Source organism: Neodiprion pinetum, chromosome 4 (assembly GCF_021155775.2).
Source record: "Neodiprion pinetum isolate iyNeoPine1 chromosome 4, iyNeoPine1.2, whole genome shotgun sequence".
Classification (NCBI taxonomy): domain Eukaryota; kingdom Metazoa; phylum Arthropoda; class Insecta; order Hymenoptera; family Diprionidae; genus Neodiprion; species Neodiprion pinetum.
The window spans coordinates 4,791,136-4,818,097 of record NC_060235.2 but is presented as its reverse complement, the minus strand read 5'-3'; the positions used below and the strand labels follow the sequence as shown (position 1 = coordinate 4,818,097).

The window sequence follows — 26,962 nt, the reverse complement described above, 5'->3', positions numbered from 1 at the left end:
AGGATGCGGGGGATGATGGAGAGAAGAAGAAGAAGAAAAAGAAGGAAGGTAGAGTATATAACAGTTAATTCCGAACGTCGTTTGTGTCAAAAATTTTGTCCACCCTTCTTTTCCTTACCTCTCTTTTTCTCTCTCTGTCTCTCGGATTGTTTTTCCCTTATTTCTTTCGTTCCTTTGAATTATTTGCATTTATCCGAAGCCAGTTCTTATTCTAAAATATTACTTTTAATTTTATCGTTACTTTGCTTTTAGCTTTTTCAGATCTGTGAATTCTTTTCCTTTTTTTTTTTTGTTTCTGACGATTGTTGACGTGTAATATGATTTGAATTTTTCTACCGTAGAATAAATAAACTCTACACATCTATCTCCCTCTTTCGCTTTCCACACCTTTTCACTTTCCAGGTCGCCAGCGAAGAGAAAAATCTATAAAAATCTCCGGACAGAGTTTCTTAAAATTTTTAATCGTGTACCCGGTCTTTCATCCTCCGGCGAATCGCGTCCCGTTCCTAACTAATTATTTAAACAATTTTATACATGCGTGTTCGCGTATACAGGTTAAAATATAACGGTAAGAGTTTTAACTGCGGGGAGAGTCTGGTAATATTTTACGAGGGTTTATCAAGTACCAGAGTCCTCCGGGGAAGGGGCTCCGAGTTTTTGGGGACTGCGGCAATTATCGGAGTTTTTCGCTGCCACGACTCGCCGAAGGGGAGAAGCGGAGAGTCGGCGAGTCGCGAAACCGTCGGGGGTGGAGGATCGGGGGGCGGGAAAACCCGCTAAACGCACCCACGGCACGTAAAAAAGGATTACTGACCGTATGTAGCCGTTGCCCGCCATTCCCGAGGGTGGTGGTGGGGGCCGAATCCCAGGTAACCTGTTGAGAGCTTCTCAAGTGGTGAAAAGCTACGCACGTCGTATATAACGAGGCGCAGCTACGCCGAGGGCGGATTAGGGATGTTTCAGGCGTAGAAGCCAGCGAAAAAGGGCGAAAACACTACGAGGAGTAGATAAAATCGGGGTTAAGAAGCGATGGTAAAATTGCGTGAGTTTAATGTTGGTGAAAAAAAATCTCTTCCCGATGAATGAATCCTTCAAACTGAGCTATGTAAGTAAATGAACGTTATTCGAGACAACGAAGATAAAAAAAAAAAAAAAAAACTAATAATAATAATCACGCGATAATTTAATTTCACTGGAATGATCAATTATAAAATTAATATTTGTATAAATGTTGAAATGGTTTTGTTTTAAATCTTTTTCCAACCGCGTTTTGAAGATAATATCATTATTTGAATAAAATTTCATTCATTTGAATTTAATCACGACATTTTCAATTTCTTTATCAAGTTTCGGTTTTTGGTTTAGACTGTATAATAATGCGTTGATAAAATGAGTTTCAGAGAGAAAAAAAAAAAAAAGAAACGGGAGCAAAAATTGAAGTATTGGTTTGGGATGGATCCCATTTTACAGAGAATAAAGAACATATTCGCCTTCAAATTTGATATCAATGGTCCATAATGCGTGGTGAAAACATGTTTTGAATGCTCAATTAAAAGGCATTGATTGCGCGAAAAATTATAACCGTGAATAGAATAATACCACGGGATTACACGTGCATGCGTACAATACAAAATGCTTTGAAGCCCATGCCGTGAAGCGATTAATAATCCCTCCTCATCTGAAGCACGAGTTTCTTTTTTCGTCAAATAAAGTCAATCGCGCAATGGGGTCGGCAAACACGAAAGCGAGTTTTTTGTCGTGTACCCAGGAGAGTAGAGAGAGAGAGCCAGAGAGAGAGAGAGAGAGAGAGAGAGAGAGAGAAAGAAAGAGAGAGAGCTACCCTACTTAGAGAATATGAATAATATACACTCGTGCCTTGTTAGAGAATTTTAATCCAAAGCCCCAATTAGCACCCTTGTTTGCGCCGCGGTGAGCCGCGAAACGTTTTAAGGGGTTTCAAAAATTAAACTCAAGAAATCTCTTCTTCCTTCCCGTGGAGGTGGATAACTTCGATAGGGCGTTTTCGGGGATGAACAGACGCACGGTTCGTTTGACGGGTTTCTTTTGGTCCTTTTGTGCGCCCGTTAGCCTTGCGACTTACAATTGAACACGAAAGTTTTTTTGTAAATGCACGCATCGTAAATATTACAGGTACGCCAATTACCGTTGACGTAATTATTCTCTTGACGATGACCGTCGGGGCGGCAATCGAGTGCCATCCTTTGCGGATTCGTCAACCATCGCCTCGGTAAAAAAATTTTATTACATTTTTTTTTTTTTTCATCCCCGCCTAATAAAGTTAATCCCCTTACCGCTGGGCTGCGCCTCCACCAAGGGAATTAGCCGGCTCTAAGTCCAAGGGAGTCGCTCTGACGGCCTCCGTGGAAATCATTAGCACTTGTTCGGGTTTGCTAATCTCACGGACGTCGTCGAGATCGATTTGTCCCCGAAGAATGAAGAGAGCGAGGAAAAGTCCCGAGCCTTTCCCTACCTCGGAAGCCATTATTCATCGGGAAGTCCGTTTCTTCGCAGTTTGACTCACTCGATCGACGCGGAATGAAAATGAATGCAATTCTTCCGCTTCCGTTTTCGCCAAACAAAATCAACACGCATCGCTTCACAGGTAGTACAATTTTACTTGTGTAACGAAGGATGAAAAAATTATCGGCTTGCGGTACAATCCTTAACTATTTTCATTTTTTTGTTTTTTTTTTTTTTTCTTATTGCCATTGAAAAATGCAGTTCTAAGCAGGTATAGCTAAATGAAAATTAGTCTTGTAACCGTAACAAGAATATATAATTTTTGATTATTATTACTATTATTGTAAATATTGCGATAAATTGATGTCGAGGTCTTGGATGATTAAAAAAATTCAGTAAACTAAACACTTTGATGAATGAATGACATTTCTTTCAACGATGTTTTAAGCAACGTATTGTAGCGATACCCATTTTACTATAATTTTCGCAGATAGTATAACAGATGAAATTTCTTTTCTCGATCGAGTAGAATTTGCAGAAGTAACTTGAGGAGCGAGCGTCTTTCTCGCGAGCAAATTGCGCTGCGCGTTGTGTCGAAACTAGAATATTCAGAGCATGGTAGGCGCGGGCCGGGTCTAAATTAAACTCATAAAATGTACGGAAACCGCACAGCAGCGGACTGTTTAGCTTTAGCAGTGAGCATTTGGCACCGTCGCGTCGCTTCGTCGAGGTTAAAGCATACCTGCAGCGCTAATACTAACGCCATAATTAAAATAATAAATTGTGGCCCGCACGGCGACATTTTAAACTAATTTACAACCGCTATTTTATGTATTGTGGCGGAGGGCCGCACAGAGAATCCTAGTCTAAATTAGTGCTGCTTCAACCCCATGCTGAGACTCTAGACCACCCTGAGCCTCGTCTTCGTGCCCGCGTAACACGTGCGTTTGGTTAAACCTCGCAGAAACGGAGCGAAGGGGATACTGTGGACATAAATAATATAACGCGTTACGAATTTTCGTGGGTAGGGGGTGAGAAAGTGGAGAAATATTAGAAAATAGAAACGGTGAAGATATCGAACTGTCGACAACGCGAAAATCTATTCGTACAGAATTTTGAATTTCAGAAAGTCGGAATTATTTTATAGAGTCGTCAAAATTCTGACGATGATTCTATCTTTTCGCTTGCTAGCCTTCTTATTCTTCTGACGATTTCAAATTTTGGAATTCTATGCTTCGTTCCATCTTACGCGGTGGGAAAATTTTATTAAAATGAGTACCTCTATAATCACGGTTTACATATTCTTGGGATCACAAGAAAATGTAACAGACGTAACTGTTTAGTGTGATTGTAAATTTAGTCAATTTTTCGTTTCTTGCATTTTTTTTTTTTTTTTACTACAAATTGTTCAGCTAGTTAAAGCTTTAACATCGATTTATCGGTGCATCAAGAAAAAATTATCGTAACATTTTCACGAAAATATAGTACCAGTGATGGGGCGGGGTTGAATATTATCACAAAAATTTTTTATATCTATATTTCGATTTTCTACATTTTAAAACTCGATGAAACGGATTTTCGCGTCTTTGAAAACACGATATCGTGACCCTTCTATTTTCCCATCTTTCTACTTCTCTTTCCTACCCTTAGCCCGAATTTCAGCGGAGTAGTGTAGTAAATAGGCGAAAATATTGGCATTACCTCATCGTCGTGTCGCGGTTCTCTTTTTACTGGTCGTCAAAACTCCCGCTCTACTCTTCCTGCAAATACGGATGACTTATGCGGCAGCCCTGCTCGAGAAGTCTTACCTTCCACGGAAATATGCGATTTCAGATTACCATAATACCCTCCGTCACATAAACCAGCTAGTTTTTTCCCCCCCGATCTCGTAGAGATTCAGGCTTTCGAATATACGGGCGAGAGATTTTGCTAACGCGTCGCAGATATGATAAAATACCGCATTCTGTGCCAAACTTTTTAGTCCGTTAATTGCATTTGCTATCCAATACCAGGAGTCTCATTTCACTGTACATTATCCATAAATTGGCTGTGATTCGCAAGTATCAAAGTTCGAACGTTAAGTTTTCGCAAGCATGGCAGTGGCGAAAAACTTCACCTTAACACCGAGGCGAGACGGATGGCGGTGTGAAAAATGACGCCAAGTTCAAAATCCTGTAAATAAGAAATCGCTCTTGGGCTTGCTAGCGTGCAGGTACATTATTCACTCTCTATAAAACTCGAAAGTGAAATATATCCAAGAGTCGTAAAGCCTGGTCATCAATTTCCGCGACGTTCTTTACAAAATATCCACACATATGTATGTATGCAATATATGTGTAACGGTACACGCCTACTAACGCATGTCGAAAGAGAATTGGCAAAAAAAAAAAAATACACCACCTGCAGGAGTTTCGCGAAGAAGGTTTTCCCGATCTCACCGCGTCATTTCCGCCCGATCATGATCAGGATTTTCCGCGCGGATTACAGCTAAGCGGTGAAAAATTCGACTCATCATCGGGGTGCGTTTTTCAGTTTTTCATTAAATCCCGCACAGCTTCCTTCTCGAATCGCTTTTCCCTCCTGAAATCTCGATTCCATCTCGCGGATACCCGGATGGCAGTGATATATCGCTAGTTGGCATTGCTTACCTCATTCGAAAGTGACCTCAGCCTCTCCCTGAACCGCTGCACTGTAGCAGGGGACCAAAGGCGGATCATTCGAGGCCGTGAGAATGATGTGGAGTTTGCGGCACGCGGCGCCTCGGATTATGCCAGGAATTCGATTAGTGGCTTCGATTCCCCAGCCGAGTTGTCGAGACGTCCAAGTTACTCGGGGAAAATCCCTACATGACCGAGGCATTTCGAAACTATTCCCAACCGCTTTACGTCCCACCATGACACTAAATTTCGCCCGTTTCATATTTTTTATACCCTCAAGTTTCATCTAGAAAAAAAAAAACATAGAAAATATTCCACGGCCTGTCAGACTATATCCAGACAGACGATGGGTGTGATTGTGAAACTTTCAAAGCGATATAATGCCAGTATAATGTGTGTACTGTGATACCGGCGTTCTTTAGAAGGTCCGTTATTCATACGCCCATCTAAAAATAACTGTTCGCAAAACAAGTTTCTAAATGCACAAAGGGAGCGCAAATATACTAGTAAATAGTTCAGAGAAAAATTCTTCTGGACAGATGGACGAAGAAATTTCCTGTGATGGAAATATAAAGGGAGTTGGACTTCCGACCGGAAACTAGAGTGACAGCCTGACGTAGCTGACTGTTTTGTCGAGGAACCTGAAAGCGACAGTTGTGTTTTGAATCAGGTTTAGAAACTTTGATACAAACTTGAAAATGAAAAAAAAAAAAAAAGAAGAAGATGTTCTATGAGTGAAGAAATAACCGCTCGAAAGCATAAAGACTAAAGTATTAAAATCAGATTGTAAAGCAAGTAAGTTATTGATCTTTCTTTTTCAAAGTCTGAGTACGGTAAATATTTGAGGATTTTAAATAAGCATTCTCACGGGGTGAGCCGCGTTTTTTATTTTAAATGCCAGGGGGCATCGGGGACATAATAATACACCTCGTTGGTAATCTTTAGAAATATATTTTTCCACCCTTCGTTATAAGTTTATACAGCACTAAATGCTGGAGCCTGATAATTTTTATCTGAACAAGTAGCAACTCTTTGTCAAGAGAGCAGAACGGAGCGGCAACTTGCCTTATTAAAAGTTTACTTTTTTGGTAGAAAAAAGAAAAAAAGAGAAAAGAAACTTTTACATGTTACCAGAATATCAACGAATGTGTAGCAACGGTGGGCTACAAGGCGTATAATTAATTCATTACGTTTAGGAAAACCAGACGGGTGAGGAAATTTTGTACTTGTTTTTATGCCGTGAAGTTTTCTGAACCGCCATAGAAACGTTTCGACGGTTGTTTCCAGTCGGTTGATAAAACCTCGAAATTTCGCATTCCTACACAGTTTCGTTCCCTCAATGATAATTCGAGCACGTCGCTCCTTATTTCCCGTCAGCTCCTTTCAATTTCGCTGGGAACAATCCAAGTATTCCCACCGAAGCGAGAGGGAGTTTCGTGCCTCTGAATTTTACGAGCCGTTTTGCGCGAACAACTCGTCCTTCAAGATTTGCTCATTATTAAGCAATCGCGGCATAGTTTGCCGAAAGTGAATTTGCAATTAGATTAACAGCCGCGTGGAATTCCCCCCGATTATAATGACAAGAAACCACCGATTACACTTTTTTCTAATCCATCTCCGCATCTTTGTCGTCGTCTTGTCGTATTTGGAGAGAAGGGAGAAGACTCTTTGTAGACGAAAAATATGCTTCAGCTTTTGCGGGAGCGAGCTCAATGGCACATTAGGGTGATGAAAGCAATCCATTTCGTTCTAACATCTGGGAATATCATCTCAAATATTGACCAATGACGGACGCACGCGGGCACCTAACGGACTACCACTCTTCAAGTATTATTTACTCTTTAGAAAGATTGAATTGGCTCGCGGGTGGTCGACTCTCCAATCCTCGACAGTTGCCACTGCCCGCTCCTCGCTGCCCGTTGTTCCCTCATGATGGCAAGGAGGAAAAACCCTCCACTCAAGTCCCGGGGTAAAACTAGTCCGTCACATCTGTCACCATTCGGTTTTTCGGTTTGGTCCGAATTACACGGAGATCCAGTTTGTCGCTGATTTCATTTCAAGAGAAGAGAAAAAAAATTAAAATCATGTACTTTAGGGTGGTCCTTAAAAAGGTCATTTTTGAATTTCGACCGGCTCGCCCCCTAATCGGCTCTAGATAATGCAAAAATAATTCACTAATTTTTCCAGATTTTTATCTCGACTCTAACCCGTTCGCCAAAGGGGGTGGATTCCGTTCAACCCTTTCAGGGGCACAGCGGATATAACGAATAGATTTAGATGAAATTTGGTATGGAGGGGTTTCTTGGATCACTGATTACGAATCTGAATACAGAATTTTAAAATTCAAAATGGCGGATCCAATATGGCAATATCAAGTGAGATATCAAGTTGAGATAAAAATCTGAAAAAATGAGTCAATTATTTTTGAATTGTGTAGAGCCGATTCGGGGGGGAGAGCCGGTCGAAATTCGAAAATGATCTGTTTGAGAACCACCGTGGTGTAACAATATGATATAATCGCGAAAATTCTTGTTAATACTGATCCAGCTTGAAAGCATTTTGCATTTTATTGATTACCACCTTACAGCAAGGGACCTTAGGGCAGTTATAAAAGTACGAGGAATCTATTATCTCGTGACGTAATTCTACCCCTCGCTGCCGCAAATAGGCCGGTAGTGCACGGCACGGGGTGACAGTTCGACCTGAGCGTGTCTCCCCTGAAACTTGTTCAGCAGGCCCTCAACCAGTCGGTCGCGCTTCATCGCCGCGGGCAAAACTGCCCCCCGATGCACGTGGGGTGGTTTTGAATTTGCAAATTTCGCGTCGCCGATTTTGTCCGGCGATAAACTTCGCGTTTCCGGTTCTAGAATGAAGTATTAGGTACGGTAATTAGCTAGCGGAAGAAGCGTACCTGCATGTTTGACTGACGGATTGCGTGCAACGAAAATTGGCAATGAGTCCGTTTTTTCTTTGTTTTGCAGCGAGCCATTTCACGACGCGATACCAGATTAACGTCGAGTCGGGGAGTTGTTCGCAGATTCAAAAAGCAGGAACGTCGCGTTCGGCTTTCCTCGGATTCGGTACTGGCTGTGCCTGGTCGTGAGGGTCGCATTTATCCGACTCGATAAGGAATCTAGGAATCCAGAAACAGGGACAACTCCCCGTAACTATGTATGATATACTCGAGCGGTATATATACGATATAGCGATTCAAATTCAGAGGAGGGTTGATATCGAATCAGTGTTCCAATTCGTGCTCGGCGAGGAGTTGCCGTGCTCTCTCAGCTTTCTCGTTAGAACGAAATCAACGGAGGGAAAAGGAATGAAGAGTTTGTAAACGGTTTACTGCGTCGACTAAACAAGTAAGAAGTAAGAAATTCAAGGAAAGGACGGAGACGCGCGTAACAGTGACACAAATGTCGGAAGACGAGAAATTCTGATTATAATTTGACGAGAATGTTTTTAATTTCGATCCACAGTAATTGCTCAGCACTAAAGCTTGGATATGTAAAACGTTTCAGGGATGTCGGGGCCGGATGCTCCGGCGGATTTTCGGTTGGAGTACATCGGATCCTTTGTGCAGAAGTCCTTGAAATTAAAACCAGAAAAGTGGGGTCGTCTGCTTTTGACCGAGGATTACCGTAACACAGTTATAGATTTTCTGGACAATCCAAAGCCTCCGGCGCTGTTTGTCGTCCTAACACCAAATGCGCAGCTTGTTGCCTCGTCGGGCTTTCCAATACCGTGTCAAAGGACCAAAGGTGATAACACTTGTTCCCCCATTTCTTCAAACGCCCCACCCAATTCACTCGGTAAATTTCAAATCCACCAGGGACTTACGCCGTTAAAGTAAAGCTCATACCTGTACCAAAGGACAAGACTGGATGCATCAAAACCCTGATATTGGGCGACCTCGCCTCTCGGGTCGTCGACCAGCTGGCCACACTCGTTGATGAAATATTTGCTCCTCTGTTGAGCAACCCGGACAACCACAAAGAGCTTCCAGAGATTGCCGTCCAGGATCTGGCGAAGCATGTTCATTCTTTGCGGGGAACGTTGTACCAGGTTGAGACAGAGTTTTGGAAGGTTATTGTGGGAGGGAGAGTGAATTATCCGTTGATCCGAAAGCAGTCAGGATTCAATCTCGACTCTCTAGTTATCTATAACGGAAACATTGATTACAGTCCTTGCGCTAATTGTTCCCAGGTCAAAGGACAGGTCAACGGCAGAACGGTTTTACCGATGCCAGCGGGACTTGAAAAGGTGGGGGAGGTTGAAAGGTTAGTCTCCACCACTGGACCGGAAGCCGTTGATCTGTATCTGAAAAGCGCGATCGAAGGGGTTGTCATTAAGTGGGCGTACCTGGTCAACGACGTCGTGACCCACGAGTCGAGCAGTGCTTTTGACAACGGACAAAACCCGACTCCGAATACTGAATTGGAGTACTGGTCAACCAGACTGGCAAACTTGAGGTTGGCGAGCTCTGCTGTTATTCTGGAATTATGAAAATCGCAAACATCTCGTTACAATCGTTTCAGGTACATATTCGAACAGCTCCGCGAGGACCGTGTGAAAAAGATGGCTATCATCCTCGAAAAGACAGATAGCGCGTATTTTCCCTGCTTCCGTACCCTTTTCGGAAACGTCGTGTCAGCCTTAGCGGAGGCGCGGGAAGTGTCGCTGTACCTTTCGCCCTTGACGAAGAACTTCAAAAGCATCGAAGAAACCGACTTCGCCGACGCCAAGCCGTTGATGGGCCCGTTGATACACACGGTGGGACTCGCCTGGAGCCTGTCGAAGTATTACCAGAGCTCTTCGAAGCTGATTATCCTGCTACGGCAAATTTGCAACCTGCTGATTCAGGAGGCCCGAAGATTCCTCGACCCTTCGTCGATATTTCAGAGCGACGTTGACGAGGCTCTGCAACGAGTGAAAATTTCCAGAGGTGAGTAATTGCCGGGGAAGATGATACGTGTGGTGAAAGCGTTTTGCCACGGATTGGAGATCGCGCGGGAATAGAACGAGACAGGATTTGTGTTAGGGGAAAGTCGGGTCGTAAGTATTGAACATTCGGTTCCATTCCTCGACGGTTATAACCTTGGGTTACGATCAAATTTCAATGGGACGAGGTACATTAAGCAGCGTTTCCTCTTAGGGGTTCTCGAGGAATTCAAGTGCCAATTTGAGCGGAGAAGAAATGTGCCTGGCATGAAGCCAGACGCTCCGCCATGGACGTTCAATCCGATAGCAGTTTTCCACCGTTTGGACGCATTTTTGAAACGTCTTGCTGACATCGAGTGGTTGTTTCACACCGTACTTGAGTTTTCGAAATTGGAAAAGATCGAAATTGGCGGCATTTTGGGCAGGTCATTGAGCACCAGAGTAGTCGGCGTATTTAAAGAGTTTCAACAACTGTTCGCATCATTCTCTGCGAGGGCGAGCGACGTACTCGAACCTGACGACGAGACCTTCGCCGTCGATTGCAAAAGGTTTAATGACGCCATCACCGACTTGGACAGTAAACTTGCAGCGATTCTGTGTCAGGCCTTTGACGACTGCGGTAACCTCGAAAGCACTTTCAAAGTAAGTTCAATCATTCTACGTTACTAAAGAACACTGCTAAAATGATAACCTATTCGAATTGGAAGGCATCACGTTGATTTTAGCTTATAAACATAGCAGGGACTGTCCTGGATAGACCAGTAATTCGCAAACAATTTACGGATCGGTATTCAAGGGTGCTTGAACTGTTAAATGCCGAGTTGACGATGGTTGAAGTTCTGTTCAACCGAGGTACTCGTGGCGCCATGAGCAGCCTTCCGCCTCTAGCAGCTGCTTTACGATTTACAAGCATGCTGAGGCAGCGAATCGATTTACCCGTGCAGTGCTTCAAGGCTCTACAGCATTCGTAAGTGTTACTGAACCGTAAACTTGCGAAGAAATAACTCGGCATGAGGGGGCTGATCGTGAACACAGATTTTCGCTTTTATTTACAAAGGAATACTCCGCGTTCATTCACACGAGCAGCTAAACCCGTGGAAACAGATCGCTTTCGCCTACTCGATTTCTATTTTCCAGAATCATTGACACCAAGGACGGAAAGAATATAATAAAGCGACACGAACGACTTATTGAGATTCTGTGCGCGAGAGAAGAATCGCTGTTCACTGACTGGGTTAAAATCGTTCCAAAATCCGTGGCTGACGGTCTCAACCGTCCGTTATTGATGAGATGCTCGGATTCTTCTCTAGCTTTGAATTTCGATCAAGAACTTCTCGCGGTTCTCAAAGAAGTCAACTACCTGAAGCTTATCTCACACGCGGACATCCCTAACGAAGCAGTAGAGGTAAATGATGTCTTACCACCACAAATTTTTTCAGCAACTATCACAGAATTATTTCAACTTCAGGTTTCCGAACGGTCCGAAACGTTCAGAAAATTTCGTACTCTTCTGGGCAGCACCGTCGATGCGTACAATAATATCCGTCGAACATCGCGAAGGGTCGAGTTCAATTTGATCGAGCTCGAAGTGGCGACGATTGATTCGTTGATATCGAGGGGAGAAAACGAATTGTGTTGGAAATCAGAGGGCCTGCTCGAGTACATTACCGAGTTGGATAGGCTGGTCCACGGGCTATGGACGCGGCTAAAGGAGACCCAGAGTAACGTGGAAAAGATAGACATGATCCTAGAACCGTGGACAAAAACGCCGTTGATCGAGCGCAAGGATCGCAGAAAGGACGCTTTACTGTCGCTCGATGAACGCACGGAGAAAGTATCGAAGCGATACGCCGACATTGAAAAGGCTTCGGAACAAATTCACGCCCTCTTAGCCGCGAACAAGGCCCTCTTCGAGGCTAATGATAACGAGAACGAAAGTTGGGACACTTACGTGACATACGTAGACGGCATCGTCTCGGAATCACTTCGACGAGCTGTGGGATGCTGCTTGGGTTACTTAGCGGACAACATGGATCCGTCGGGGCAAAAGGAACCGTTATTGGAGGCAAAACTCGAGTTGCGAGAACCGGATCTGTTCTACGTCCCGTCACTCGAGCCGGAGGATCCAGATGGTCTGGATCAGTTGATCGCCGGGCTGTTGAACGACATGATTGGAATGGCCGCACTTGTTCCGAGATTGTGCAGAAATGCGCAAGGATACGGGGCTGAGATGGAAAATGACGAGGACATCAGAGCTATGAAGTCTGAGATACTTGCTAGCGTGGCAAAGGCGGTTGAAGACGCCACGGAATTCTGTGGTATATTTGAAGGTAGGCAGAAACGAGTGGAAATCTCGGGGAGTTAGCAGCGTCAATTCACCGATGATTTTAGGCTACGCTTATTTGTGGCTCGAGGATCGGGAGTCTGTGATGCAGCAGTTTCTGGAATACAGTCGACAATTAACGATGGACGAGATGGAGATGATTGCTGCTGGGGATCCCAAGGCCCCCGAGCGATCTCCTCCCCGAATGGAACAGTTTCGAGAGCAGATAGATCTCTACGAGGGGCTCTACCTTGAAATCGAGGAAATGAATCCGTCCAAAGTGTTTTGCGGCTGGTTCCGAGTCGATATCAGGCCGTTCAGACAGTCGTTGTTGAATACGGTGTGCAAGTGGTCGAGTATGTTCAAAAAACATCTCGTAGAACGCGTTACCAGCAGCCTATCAGACTTGGGCTCCTTTATCAGGTCAGTGTTCCGGTATTTCTTCACCTTCGTATCCACATCTGTTTCTATCTGGCTTAAACCACATTTCGCAGACTCGCGGACGAAGGTCTTCTGCAACAGATACAGCCTGGAGATTACGCGGGTCTCGTTAGCGTGATGGGATTTTTAATGCAAGTCAAAGAACGCCAGCCAACAACGGACGAGATGTTTCAACCTCTCCAGGAAACTGTTGAGCTTTTGAAATTTTACGACCAAGATATACCGGAGGAGGTGAATGTCTTGCTGCAGGAATTACCGGAGCAATGGGCAAACACGAAAAAGTTAGCGTTGGTGGTGAAACAACAAGTTGCACCGTTACAAGCGGGCAAGTATTATATGCTTACCGATTCTTGTTTCTTTCCATCGTGTTTTTTTCGGCTAGACTTCCGATAGATGCCATTTCAATGTGCCGACTATATGTATCTAGGAGAGGTGTCTAGGATCAGAGGGCGTATATCAGCCTTCGATACGACAATTTGTCACTATCGCGAGGCGTTCCGGCGTTACGGATTCTTCAAGTACAGCTGTGAGGATCCTTACAAGCAGCTCGACGAAGCTGACAAAGAGATTTCGATGCTGGAGCGGCAGATGATGGATATACAAGAGTCTGCCTCCCTCTTCGAAGTCACTGTTCCCGACTTCAAGCAATTGCGACAGTGTAGAAAAGAGCTGAAAATGTTGAAGCAGCTATGGGATTACGTTCACATTGTGCGGAGCAGCATCGAAGGGTGGAAAACCACCCCGTGGCGAAAGATTGACGTTGAGAATATGGATATTGAATGTAAAAAGTTCGCGAAGGAAATCAGAGGTAAAAAATCCATGATCTGCTCCAGGAAAATGAATTTTTCATTCCACAGAGAAAATCTCCACTCTACGCCGACGTTCGTGGATTCATATATTATTCCAAGTGAAACACTTTAATTTCTGATATTCTCAATTTTCACAGCATTGGACAAGGAAATGAGACCCTGGGACACGTACATCTCGTTGGAGGCGACGGTGAAAAATATGCTGACGTCCTTGCGAGCTGTTGGAGAATTGCAAAATCCGGCAATTCGCGAACGACATTGGCGTCAGCTGATGAATAGTACTAAGGTATCGCTAGGCTGTATGAATCGTGAATCGAGCGTCAGACTATTGAAATATAAAGTTTTAACGATTCCGAAAGCAAAATTCAGGCACGGTAAACCCTGAGATGAAAAAATGTACCTACCTATCAAATTCTCCAGTTTGTCGAATCAGAAACGTTAGGATATTTCTCGTTTTCCAATTGTATGTGGCAATAGTCTCACGATAGTTCTAGTCGCACCGCTGTATATACGCTATCGGTGTTACAGAAATTGGGCAACATGACTCCGGAAATGACCGTAAGTCCACTGTACATAAGTGCACGATATTCTACTATTAATATTTTGTACTTTTACATATCATCCATCAATGGTAAGCCATTAGGGTAATCGTCATCAACGAGCTTTTCGTCATATCATGCCTACAATGTACATGAATTACGTTATTTGTTATGACCGAATAACCGTTTTCACACTTGTACAGTTAATGGTATTCAATAAACTAGCAAACACCTTCATTCGATCCATCGCCGTTATTTTTGATGCAGTAGAAACGATAAAAAGCGAAGACCAACGCATATTTCAATATCATTTAACGCATAATTTCGTACCTTTTATATTGCCGCTGTTCCATTTCACCATCATTGTGATTATACCTGTTGTATCATATTATGCTTGATCAATCTTATTTTCGACTAAATAAACATAACCATGTAAAAATAATTACATCATTTTCCTCACTTTCGTACTGATTTATTCGCAACCGTATTGAGCACCTGCATATGACATTATGCACTATTCAAACCACTCCATAACTTGAACATGATTCTAGTAAAGCACCTGTGAAGTATGAACCACGTCGTTTTTTCTATGAGTAAACCCGCATATATGTTAGGTTCGCTTCGTCATGGATGCGTCGACAACATTGGCCGATTTGCTCGAGTTGAGCTTACACGAATGCGAAGACGAGGTGAAAAACATCGTCGACAAAGCGGTGAAGGAAATGTCTATGGAAAAATATTTGCGCGAACTCAACGCGACGTGGTCGGCGATGGAATTTGAGAAGGAGATTCATTCCAGAACTGGGGCAAGCTTGTTGCGGGCGAGCGAAGAGTTGATTGAAACGCTGGAGGAGAATCAGGTCGAGTTTTGAACACATGTAGCTCGGGCGTTGAAAAACTTTGCTAGGAGTGAGAATTCTTTTCCTCTTTAGGTTCAACTGCAGAATCTTATCACATCAAAATTCATCGCTCATTTTCTGGAGGAAGTTTCCACTTGGCAGAAGAAACTTTGCATTGCCGATCAAGTCACGACAGTTTGGTTCGAGGTTCAGCGTACTTGGATGCATCTGGAAAGCATTTTCATGTCCTCCGAGGATATTCGTCGTCAATTGCCGGTGGATTCTGACCGCTTCGATCGAATAGACGGAGAATTTAAAGAAATGATGCAAGATATGGCGAAGACACCGAATGTAGTCGAGGCGACAAATCGAGACGGTTTGCTCTCTGCTTTAGACGAGCTGCAGAAGGAACTCGTTTTATGCGAGAAAGCACTCGCGGAATACTTGGAGACTAAACGATTGGCCTTTCCTAGATTTTATTTCGTATCTTCCAGCGACCTTCTTGACGTTCTATCGAACGGTAATCAGCCAGTGATTGTCGCTAGACACTTGATCAAGCTGTTTGACTCGATGGCCCAGCTTAATTTCGTCGACGTCGAAGAAAGCGCACCCAGGCGCGTTCTTGGTGAGTATAAGAAACGCATCAGCGATTGGTCCAAATCAAGTAATCAATGATTATCGTCCTGTTACCAGGCATGCATGCCAAAGACGGTGAGTATGTGGAGTTCACTAACTGTGAAATGGTCTGCGCTGGACCGGTAGAAGTCTGGCTAAATCGGCTTCAACATGCCATGAGAGCAACAATTCGTTTCTATTTTGGTGAGGCGGTCGTCACCTACGAGGAGAAGCCGCGCGAGCAGTGGCTTTTCGATTACCCAGCACAGGTCTCACTATGCGGTACGCAAATCTGGTGGACAACCGAGGTAAACCTCGCATTTTCGAGACTCGAGGAAGGGTATGACAATGCCATAAAGGATTACTTGAAGAAGCAGATATCCCAGTTGAGCACTCTGATTACCCTCCTACTGGGGGAGCTGACTAAGCAGAACAGACAGAAGGTAATGACGATTTGTACGATCGATGTTCACTCGAGAGACGTGGTCGCCAAGCTGGTTCAAGCCAAGGTTGAAACCGCCCAAGCTTTTCAATGGCAGAGTCAACTCCGTCATAGATGGGATGAAAAGGAAAAAGATTGCTTCGCAAATATCTGCGATGCGCAGTTCAGATACTCTCACGAATATCTAGGAAACACACCGAGGTGAGTATAAAAGGTGAAAATCATCCGCCAGATAAGCGTGAGGGTTTCAATGACTTATCCCGTTCGAATCACAGGTTGGTAATCACCCCGTTAACGGACAGATGCTACATAACATTGACTCAGTCCTTGCATCTGGTGATGGGTGGTGGTCCTGCGGGTCCTGCGGGTACGGGAAAAACTGAGACGACCAAGGACTTAGGCAGAGCGTTGGGTATAATGGTTTACGTTTTCAACTGCTCGGAGCAAATGGATTACAAGTCTTGTGGGAATATTTACAAAGGTTTGGCTCAGACCGGTGCGTGGGGTTGCTTTGACGAGTTCAACAGAATCTCGGTGGAAGTATTGTCTGTAGTCGCTGTCCAAGTGAAGTCCGTCCAAGACGCGATAAGAGACAAGAAGGACAAGTTCAATTTCATGGGTGAGATAATCGCGATGGTTCCATCGGTTGGAATATTCATAACAATGAATCCCGGATACGCCGGGCGGACAGAGTTGCCGGAAAATCTGAAGGCTCTTTTTCGACCCTGTGCAATGGTCGTTCCGGATTTCGAGCTGATTTGCGAAATTATGTTGGTCGCTGAGGGTTTCCAAGAGGCGAGAATACTGGCAAGAAAATTCATTACTCTGTACACGCTGTGCAAGGAGCTGCTTTCGAAGCAGGATCACTACGACTGGGGGCTCAGGGCTATAAAGTCGGTTTTAGTCGTTGCAGGAAGTTTGAAACGCGGTGACCCTGGACGACCGGAGGAGGAAGTCCTGATGCGAGCTTTACGAGATTTTAATATACCAAAAGTCGTATCGGACGATTTCCCCGTGTTCATGGGACTTATCGCGGACTTGTTTCCCGCCCTAGACGTACCCAGAAAACGTGACTTGGAGTTTGAGAAAACCGTGAAACAAGCAGCTGCGGATTTGAGCCTTCAGCCCGAAGACGGGTTCATACTGAAAGTCGTGCAACTCGAGGAGTTACTGGAGGTGAGACACTCCGTGTTTGTGGTTGGTACGGCCGGTTCTGGAAAGACTCAAGTTTGGAAATCACTGTTCAGGACATATCAGAACATCAAGAGAAAACCGATGTACAATGACCTGAATCCGAAGGCAGTAACGAACGACGAGCTCTTCGGAATCATAAACCCAGCTACCAGAGAATGGAAGGACGGTCTGTTTTCCGTCATAATGCGAGAGCAGGCAAACCTTGGAGGCGATAATCCAAAGTGGATCGTACTTGACGGTGATATAGATCCAATGTGGATAGAGTCACTGAACACCGTGATGGACGACAATAAAGTTCTGACGCTTGCCAGCAACGAGAGAATAGCGTTGACTCCAGCGATGCGGTTGCTCTTCGAAATATCGAACCTCAGAACGGCAACACCGGCGACCGTATCTCGGGCCGGTATTCTGTATATCAACCCTCAGGATTTGGGCTGGAATCCATATGTAACCAGTTGGATAGAGACGAGAACTTTACCGGCGGAGAAATCGAACTTAGTTATACTTTTCGACAAGTACATTCCACCCTGTTTGGAAACGCTGAGAACAAGGTTTAAGAAGATAACACCGATCGCTGACATGGCTCACGTAGAAATGCTCTGTCATCTGCTGAACTGTCTTCTGCAGCCAGATTTAACCGCCGTTGATTTTACCAAAGAACATTACGAACTGTATTTCGTATTCGCTGCGGTTTGGGCGTTTGGATCTTCCATGTTTCAGGATCAGACGGTCGACTATCGCGTAGAATTCACAAAATGGTGGGTGAATGAGTTTAAGCAAGTTAAATTCCCGTCGCAAGGAACCGTGTTCGATTACTTCATCGACTACGAGACGAAGAGTTTCGTTCCCTGGACGGAACGTCTGCCGAAATTTGAACTTGACCCAGACATACCGTTGCAGGCCGTGTTAGTTTACACCGCTGAATCGATAAGGATAAGGTACTTTCTCGACTTGCTGATGTCGGAAAAGCATCCAGTTATGTTGGTCGGTACGGCGGGAAGCGGGAAGACGGTTTTGGTATCCGAGAAGTTGTTGCAACTCTCGGAGAATTACGCTATCGCAAATGTTCCTTTCAATTTCTACACATCCTCAGAGATGCTTCAAAAGATACTTGAGAAACCATTGGAGAAAAAAGCTGGTCGGAACTATGGACCCCCCGGAAACAAAACGCTGGTGTACTTTATCGACGATATGAATATGCCGGAAGTAGACACGTACGGAACGGTTCAGCCCCACACTCTGATCCGGCAGCATTTAGACTACGGACATTGGTACGACAGGACAAAGCTGTCATTGAAAGATATCCACAACTGCCAGTACGTGAGCTGCATGAATCCCACGGCCGGATCGTTTACTATAAATCCTAGACTCCAACGGCATTTCTCCGTTTTTGCAGTTAGCTTTCCGAACACGGAATCTCTGACTACTATCTACGCGTCCATACTGTCTCAGCACTTCGCGAACGTCGAGCACAGGTACGACTAAAGAAAGAGAGAAAAAAAAACCAATAAATTTTGCCATTACCTGAGTCTTGATTGTTCTAGGTTTCCGCTCACCGTCACTGAACTCTGTAACCCGATCGTTCAAGCGTCTCTTCAGCTGCATCATCGTTCTTCCCAAGTATTTTTGCCGACGGCTGTGAAATTTCATTATATATTCAACCTCAGAGACTTTTCGAATTGCTTCCAAGGCTTGCTATTCAGTGGAAACGAATGCTTGCAAGGCTCCATAGATGTCATCAGACTATGGATGCATGAAACGCAGCGCGTGTATGGCGACAAATTGACCGACGAAAAGGATATCGAGTCTTTCTCAAAACTACAGTTGGATACTTTGAAAAAAAATGTCGAGGAGGTGGATGAAAGCGCGCTCCTTGAAAAGCCAAACATTTACTGCCACTTTGCAGGTGACGTATTTGACACAGACACCACTATTCACGACATACTGCATTAGGAGCAATCACGAGCCCATTCAACTCGATTCAATAATTTCTGAATTTTCCAGGAGGCATTGGGGACCCCAAGTACATGCCAGTAACGGATTGGGCGGTACTGCATCGTCTGCTGACCGAGGCTTTGGTTAGCTACAACGATCTCGTTGCGGCAATGAACCTCGTCCTGTTTGAGGATGCGATGATGCACGTGTGTCGGATAAATCGGATATTGGAATCGCCTAGAGGAAGCGCACTGCTTGTGGGAGTCGGTGGTTCAGGAAAGCAAAGTTTATCGAGGTTAGCAGCGTTCATAAGCGCGCTTGAAGTGGCGCAAATACAATTGAGAAAAGGATACGGGGTTACGGATTTGCGAACGGAACTGGCTGGCCTCTACTCGAAATCCGGTCTAAAAAACGTCGGGATGATGTTCCTGATGACGGACGCTCAGGTGCCAAACGAACAGTTCCTGGTTCTCATCAATGACATGTTAGCCTCGGGGGAAATTCCCGACTTATTCCCCGAAGATGAAGTTGAGAATATAATAGCGGGTGAGTACAATCGATCGCATAATTTGAACGGAATAAATCACGCGCCCGATTGATACACTGCACGATTTACTCCCACAGGCGTACGGAACGAGGTCAAGGGGGCTGGTATATTGGACACACGTGAAAATTGCTGGAAATTCTTCATCGATCGGGTTAGACGACAGCTGAGAATTGTGCTCTGCTTTTCACCCGTTGGTTCGACCCTACGTGTAAGATCGAGGAAATTCCCCGCTATTATAAACTGCACGGCGATAAACTGGTTTCACGAATGGCCGCAGGAAGCTTTGATGTCTGTGTCGAAAAGGTTTTTGCAGGAACTTAACGAGCTGCCGGAAAGTTATAGGTAAGTTAAACGAGTCTCTATATCGACCATGTCGAATAGCGTTTCAATTTTTCAACTCACTGCAGAGAATCAGCGGCAAGATTCATGGCTCATGCTCACACTAGTGTAAACGCGGCGAGTCGTTTGTACCTGGCGAGTGAACGGCGATACAATTACACAACTCCGAAATCATTCCTTGAACAAATCAGCCTGTACACCAAGCTTTTGCGCACAAAATCGAAGGAGCTTCAAGGACGGGTAGAGCGGCTTGAAAACGGTTTAGCTAAGCTGCGATCGACGGCGGCTCAGGTAGACGAATTAAAGGAGAAATTGGCAGTTCAAGAAATCGAATTACAGCAAAAGAACGACGCTGCGGATGCGCTGATCGCTATAGTCGGCGTCGAGACAGATAAAGTTCAAACGGAAAAGGCTCTGGGTACGACTTGATGCAATTTTATACCTTTGAAGTACTAGCTTAAACTCCGTCTTTGGGGTAATCAGGATTTTTCAATAATTTTCGAATTCCCATCAGCTGACGAAGAGGAATCGAAGGTGGCCATAATAGCCCAAGAGGTATCGAAAAAACAAAAGGACTGTGAGGTGGACCTGATGAAAGCCGAACCGGCTTTGCTGGCTGCCCAAGAAGCTCTGAATACCCTGAATAAAGCGAATCTTACTGAGTTGAAATCGTTCGGTTCACCGCCTGGGGCTGTGACCAATGTCACCGCAGCCGTAATGGTGCTCTTGGCACCCGGCGGTAAAGTGGCCAAAGATAGAAGCTGGAAGGCGGCTAAGGTGTGACCGATAATCGGACAAGAACCGCGGGTCATTTATACGGCGGTTTGTTTTTTCTCGTTTCAGATCGTCATGGCTAAGGTCGACACGTTCTTGGACGCCCTGATCAATTACGACAAGGAGAATATTCATCCGGAAGTGATAAAGGCCATACAACCATATCTAAAGGATTCCGAATTCGAACCAGAGTTCGTAAGGTCAAAGTCTGCCGCCGCTGCTGGTCTATGTGCCTGGGTTATTAATATTATTAAATTCTATGAAGTCTTCTGCGACGTTGAGCCAAAGCGAAAAGCCCTGGCTCAAGCGAACGCTGAGTTAGCGGCGGCTCAGGACAAGCTCGGCGTCATAAAACGAAAAGTGGCTGTGAGTTAAATCGGATCCTCTTTTAAGCGTTTCAAAGATTAGCTACAAAATGTTTATCCAAGAAGTCCGGCGGATGCGGTTGTAATTTTTTTTCGGTATTCTTAGTCGCTGGAAGAACAACTGGCAAAATTGACTGCTGACTTTGAACAAGCTGTCGCTGAAAAACTGAAGTGTCAACAAGAGGCGGACGCGACGAATGCAACGATTCAATTGGCTAATAGATTGGTCGGTGGTTTAGCCTCAGAGAACGTCCGATGGGCCGATTCAGTGGCAAAGTGAGATACGACGAGCGGAGATAGTGGTATCCCATGAGTCTAGACTATAGATCCTTTTACACTGAGTTTATGACTGTTTCAGCTTCATGCAGCAAGCTACGACTCTGCCGGGTGATGTGCTACTGGTAACAGCATTTATCTCTTACGTCGGTTGTTTCACAAAGCAATTCCGTTTGGATCTTCAGAACAAACAATGGTTTCCCTTTTTGCGAACACTGGAGCCTGCTGTGCCGATAACGGAGGGTCTGGACCCACTCTCCCTTCTCACAGACGACACGCAAATAGCCAAGTGGAACAACGAGAGCCTGCCCAACGATAGAATGTCGACGGAAAACGCGACCATTCTAACAAACTCTGACAGGTGGCCACTGATGATAGACCCGCAGGTACGGATCTTCGATCATGAAGTTCTCGATAGCTATTCAAATCCGGCTTACACAGTTGCAGGGAATAAAATGGATAAAGCAAAAGTACGGGGACGATTTGCGGATCATTCGTCTGGGACAAAGAGGTTTTTTGGAGGTAATCGAAGTGTCTTTGGCGAGCGGGGCCACGGTCTTGGTTGAAAATATCGGTCAGACGGTCGATCCGGTTCTCGACCCTCTACTGGGTCGTAACTTGATAAAGAAAGGTCGGGCTATAAAAATCGGCGACAAGGAGGTTGAGTACAATCCGAAATTCAGGCTGCTTCTTCACACAAAGTTGGCAAACCCTCACTACAAGCCAGAAATGCAGGCGCAGACAACTCTGATAAACTTCACGGTGACTAGAGACGGTTTGGAAGATCAACTGCTCGCGGAAGTAGTCAAGGCTGAAAGACCGGACCTCGAGGAGCTCAAGGCCGAGTTGACAAGGCAGCAGAATGACTTTAAAATCACGTTGAACGGATTGGAAGATTCTCTCCTCTCAAGGTAACGGTTCCTCACTGCTGACAGCGAATCGAATTTGAAATTCTTTCACCCGCAGGTTGTCTTCAGCTGGAAGTAACGTCCTCGGGGACACGGCGCTGGTTGAAAACTTGGAGACGACTAAGCGTACGGCTGCCGAGGTCGAGTGCAAGGTTACAGAGGCCAGGGGCACCAGCAAGGAGATAGACGCTGCTCGTGAACTCTATCGACCGGCAGCGGCTCGTGCCTCGTTGCTTTACTTTATTCTGAATGATTTGAACACGATAAATCCGATATACCAGTTCTCCCTGAAAGCCTTCAGCGTCGTTTTTCAAATGGCCATACTGAAGGCTGATCCAGCGCCCGACGTCACCGGCCGGGTGAAAAATCTCATCGAGTGCATAACGTATTCCGTATTCATGTACACGACGAGGGGACTGTTTGAGTGCGATAAGCTCATTTTTGTGTCTCAGATGGCATTCCAGATCCTATTAACGAACGGGGAAATCTTGGCCCCCGAGTTGGACTTCTTGTTGAGGTTTCCAATTACCCCGCACGTTACGTCACCGGTTGAATTTCTCTCGAACACCAGCTGGGGTGGAATAAGAAGCTTGGCTACAAGAGACGACTTCCGGTAAGCCCGTGTTCGACTTTAGCCACGTTGTAAGTGCTCGGCTACTACGGATCGTCGAACGGTCGATAAACTCTTTCGTTTCTATATCTTTTTCAACTCTTTCAAGAAATCTTGACCGAGACATTGAAAGCTCTTCGAAACGTTGGAAGAAACTTGTCGAATGCGAGTGTCCGGAACGTGAGAAGTTTCCTCAGGAATGGAAGAACAAAACCGCCCTTCAACGCCTCTGCATGCTCAGAGCCTTGCGCCCGGACAGAATGACTTACGCGATTTCAGCTTTCATCGAAGAAAAACTTGGCCCTCGATACGTCGAAGGTAGAACCGTAGAATTCGCCAAGTCTTACGAAGAAACCAGCCCCACCACACCAATATTCTTCATATTATCGCCAGGGGTGAATCCTCTAAAGGTGAGAAGAGCTACGTCACAAATTGAAGCGCGAAAGCTTCTGTTCCAAACTATATCTAATTTCATGCAAATGCTTGCGAGTGTCTTACCTTCACCCCTCAACAAAACAGGACGTTGAAGCCCTAGGCCGGAAGTTAGGGTTCACCTTCGACGCACAGAATTTCCACAACGTGTCTCTTGGCCAGGGGCAGGAGATTGTAGCCGAACAAGCGATGGACGAGGCAGCAAAAATGGGCCACTGGGTGGTACTCCAAAATATTCATCTTGTGAAAAAATGGTTGCCATTGTTAGAGAAGAAGTTGGAAATTGCTGCCGAAGGCTCTCATCTGGATTACAGAGTTTTTATGAGCGCTGAGCCAGCGAGTTCTGCGGCTGGTCACATAATACCACAAGTTTGTGTACCGAGTATTAAGGGGGGATCCCCTTTTTTTCAATAAATTTGTCGCTTTTTTCTAACTCTCTGGTGAAGAAACTATAGAACGGATCAATGCGAAATTTGGCATGTGGATTTATTCATCTTTTATCTATTCACAAAAATATTAAAAATAATTTCCTCCTCCCGTTGATGCTGTGCACGATTTGAGTCTTCCCATTGATTCTACAATAAAAACCCAAAAACATTTTACTTTACACACATGTATCTATCGTGTGACGTAGTGAAAAAAAAGAAAAGAAAATTGAGAATCCGGTGATGTTTTGAACTCAAGCAAATAGATCGATGTTTTTGGTACAAACGAAAAAATATTTAACGTATTCGTTTTTTTTGCGTCAAACGATAGCTACATACGTGTAAAACAAAATGTTCTTGAGTTTTTTTCAGGATTAATGGGAAGAATCAAATCGTGTACAGCATCAACTGAGTATCGTCGCACGTCAAGAGTAATTTTTTTGTGAATAGATATGCGATAAACAAATCCACATGCCAAATCACGCACTCATCGGTTGTATAGTTTCTTCATTAGAAAATTAGAAAAAAACGTCAAATTTAGGGGGAAACATCTTCCCTTAGACCCACCGTAAAAACCGACGAGTTTATCAACATGAAAAATTCTTTCCACCTCCTTGTTGTCAGGGTATCCTGGAATCGTCAATCAAAATCACAAACGAACCTCCCACTGGCATGCAAGCCAACTTGCACAAGGCCCTGGATAATTTCACCCAAGAAACGCTCGAGATGTGCGGCAAGGAGGCGGAATTCAAGGCGATACTGTTTTCTCTGTGCTATTTCCACGCTGTGGTCGCGGAGCGGCGTAAATTCGGCCCTCAGGGGTGGAACAAAATTTATCCATTCAACGTCGGCGACCTCAACATAAGCGTCAGTGTGCTTTACAATTATTTGGAAGCGAGTCCGAAGGTGCCTTGGGAGGACCTCAGGTACTTGTTCGGGGAGATCATGTACGGCGGACACATTACCGACGACTGGGATCGCAGACTGTGCGTGTCTTACCTCGAAGAATTAATGCAGCCAGACTTAGTCGACGGGGAACTTCAACTAGCTCCAGGTGAGTGCAGCAAATAAATTCAGCGAAAGAACCTCGCTTTCGATTCTTTTTTGATTATATATTCAGGATTCGCGGCGCCTCCCAACACGGATTTGGTCGGATACCACACTTACATCGACGAGGCAATGCCACCAGAGTCTCCGTACTTGTACGGACTCCATCCCAACGCAGAGATTGGTTTCCTCACAACGACGTCTGAGAATTTGTTCCGAACAGTGTTCGAGATGCAGCCGAGAGACGCCGGAAGTTCAGGAGGTCAAACAGTGACGCGAGAAGACAAGGTGAGCTTTTCACTCGGACGAGTCTCGCATAGTTCGAAGGGTAATTTCGCAGGCTAATATAGCCTGATGTAAACTACTAATCGTCTCATCCTGTTCAATAAGGTGAAGCAAATCTTGGACGAGGTAATGGAAAAACTTCCGGAAGAATTCAACATGATCGAGATAATGGGTAAAGTGGAGGAACGAACGCCTTACGTGATCGTCGCCTTCCAAGAGTGCGAAAGGATGAATTATCTCACTGGCGAGATGAAGAGGAGCCTCCGTGAGCTAGACCTCGGTCTTAAAGGAGAACTGACGATCACATCGGACATGGAAGTTCTCGAGACCGCTCTCTTCTTCGACCAAGTTCCGCCTATATGGGCCCAGAGGGCTTATCCCTCTCTTCTGGGTCTGACGGCTTGGTTCGTCGACCTTCTGCTCAGGCTGAGAGAACTCGAAACTTGGTCTACAGACTTTGTAGTGAGTTCCAAATGCGAGCGATACATTTTTGTTCGCATGAATAGAAAAACTGATCGATCCTGTTCCAGTTACCAGCGTCGGTGTGGCTGGCTGGTTTTTTCAACCCTCAATCGTTGCTGACTGCGATTATGCAGTCGACGGCAAGGAGATACGAATTGCCTCTGGATAAAATGTGCCTGCAGTGTGACGTGACGAAAAAGAACAAAGAGGAATTTACGTGAGTATAACGACCGTCCCACGTTTTACGCGAAAAACACGGTTAGCGAAATGTTTCATCACAATTCAAGAGCGGTTTTTCAACTCGTCAGTAATTAAATTCACCGAGTGCACTATACTGCGGATATTCGCACGATGTTTATTCGCGTATTCATGTCATTCGTGTACGAGAGTTTGCGGCCTGTATATATACACTGCTGCGTAATTTGCGCGACAAATCTGCTTATTCGCGAGGCATGACGACGAGAGGACTCGACGTAATCCCGAATTGAGTCAAGCACGACCCTTTAACCCTTTGCGGCGAGTAATACGGTCTAATTAAGGAAAACTACCGTAATAACTCGACTCTCGTCAGTTATTATTTACCACTTAAGTGGAGGCTAGTTTGTACAATGGTTTAGGAAAATTTCTAACCAGTTCTGCACCCCGGGAGGGGGCCCACGTTCATGGAATATTTATGGAGGGTGCGCGGTGGGACGTGCAGACTGGAATCATCGTCGACTCCAGGCCGAAGGAACTCTTTCCTTCCATGCCCGTGATAAACGTCCGTGCTATCACCCAGGACAAACAGGATCTGAGGAACATGTACGAGTGCCCCGTATACAAGACAAGAACTCGAGGTCCTACCTACGTTTGGACCTTCAATTTGAAGACCAAGGACAAACCGGCCAAATGGACTCTGGCTGGAGTCGCTTTGCTGCTCCAGACGTAGGCGGAAACGATGTTTATTACAATGTTACTACGCACGCATACGTCATTTATATTTATGTATAGAATAATTACGTACACAGATTGTGCAGGAAGAATAATTTATATGTATAGAAGGTGCGGGATTATATGACATTGTTGAAATGGATATTAAAATTCTGGACACAATGGCTCATTGTTGTACAGTATATATGGGTACCTATAAGCTTTTCCAAGTATCGATTACCAACCCAAAGGCAAGTCACTGAAAAAGCTCCTCTCTGAATAAGAAAAGTTGAATTCTAAAAGGAAAGAACAGACATTTTTCATGCGTGCCTTCGGGAGAGTTAATAACTATTCCATATTTGATAGA

At 44.9% G+C, this 26,962-nt stretch overlaps 1 protein-coding gene across 1 annotated transcript; it reads left to right on the top strand.

Annotated features, from left to right (window-relative positions):
- Dhc93AB (Dynein heavy chain at 93AB) lies at positions 1 to 26,962 on the top strand. Its single transcript, XM_046622616.2, has 34 exons — positions 1 to 48; positions 8,660 to 8,899; positions 8,971 to 9,203; positions 9,345 to 9,610; positions 9,677 to 10,083; positions 10,294 to 10,721; positions 10,805 to 11,046; positions 11,217 to 11,484; positions 11,548 to 12,409; positions 12,471 to 12,825; positions 12,897 to 13,168; positions 13,271 to 13,651; positions 13,790 to 13,938; positions 14,806 to 15,051; positions 15,124 to 15,655; positions 15,724 to 16,288; positions 16,363 to 18,756; positions 18,826 to 19,187; positions 19,286 to 19,762; positions 19,841 to 20,105; positions 20,171 to 20,520; positions 20,617 to 20,879; positions 20,946 to 21,242; positions 21,348 to 21,517; positions 21,600 to 21,903; positions 21,959 to 22,428; positions 22,484 to 23,038; positions 23,145 to 23,445; positions 23,555 to 23,836; positions 24,517 to 24,946; positions 25,013 to 25,227; positions 25,330 to 25,686; positions 25,755 to 25,903; positions 26,320 to 26,962. Exons 2-34 carry the CDS (start codon positions 8,662 to 8,664, stop codon positions 26,612 to 26,614), a joined length of 13,380 nt encoding a protein of 4,459 aa, XP_046478572.1. The 5' UTR covers positions 1 to 48; positions 8,660 to 8,661; the 3' UTR covers positions 26,615 to 26,962.

What these genes read in the sequence shown, in the direction of transcription:
- Dhc93AB (XM_046622616.2), top strand. Translation starts at nt 8,662, where the DNA reads ATGTCGGGGCCGGATGCTCCGGCGGATTTTCGGTTGGAGTACATCGGA. An exon ending in TCAAACGGAAAAGGCTCTGG is followed by an intron (nt 20,521 to 20,616) that starts GTACGACTTGAT and finishes AATTCCCATCAG; the next exon opens with CTGACGAAGAGGAATCGAAG. An exon ending in GAAGATTCTCTCCTCTCAAG is followed by an intron (nt 22,429 to 22,483) that starts GTAACGGTTCCT and finishes TTTCACCCGCAG; the next exon opens with GTTGTCTTCAGCTGGAAGTA.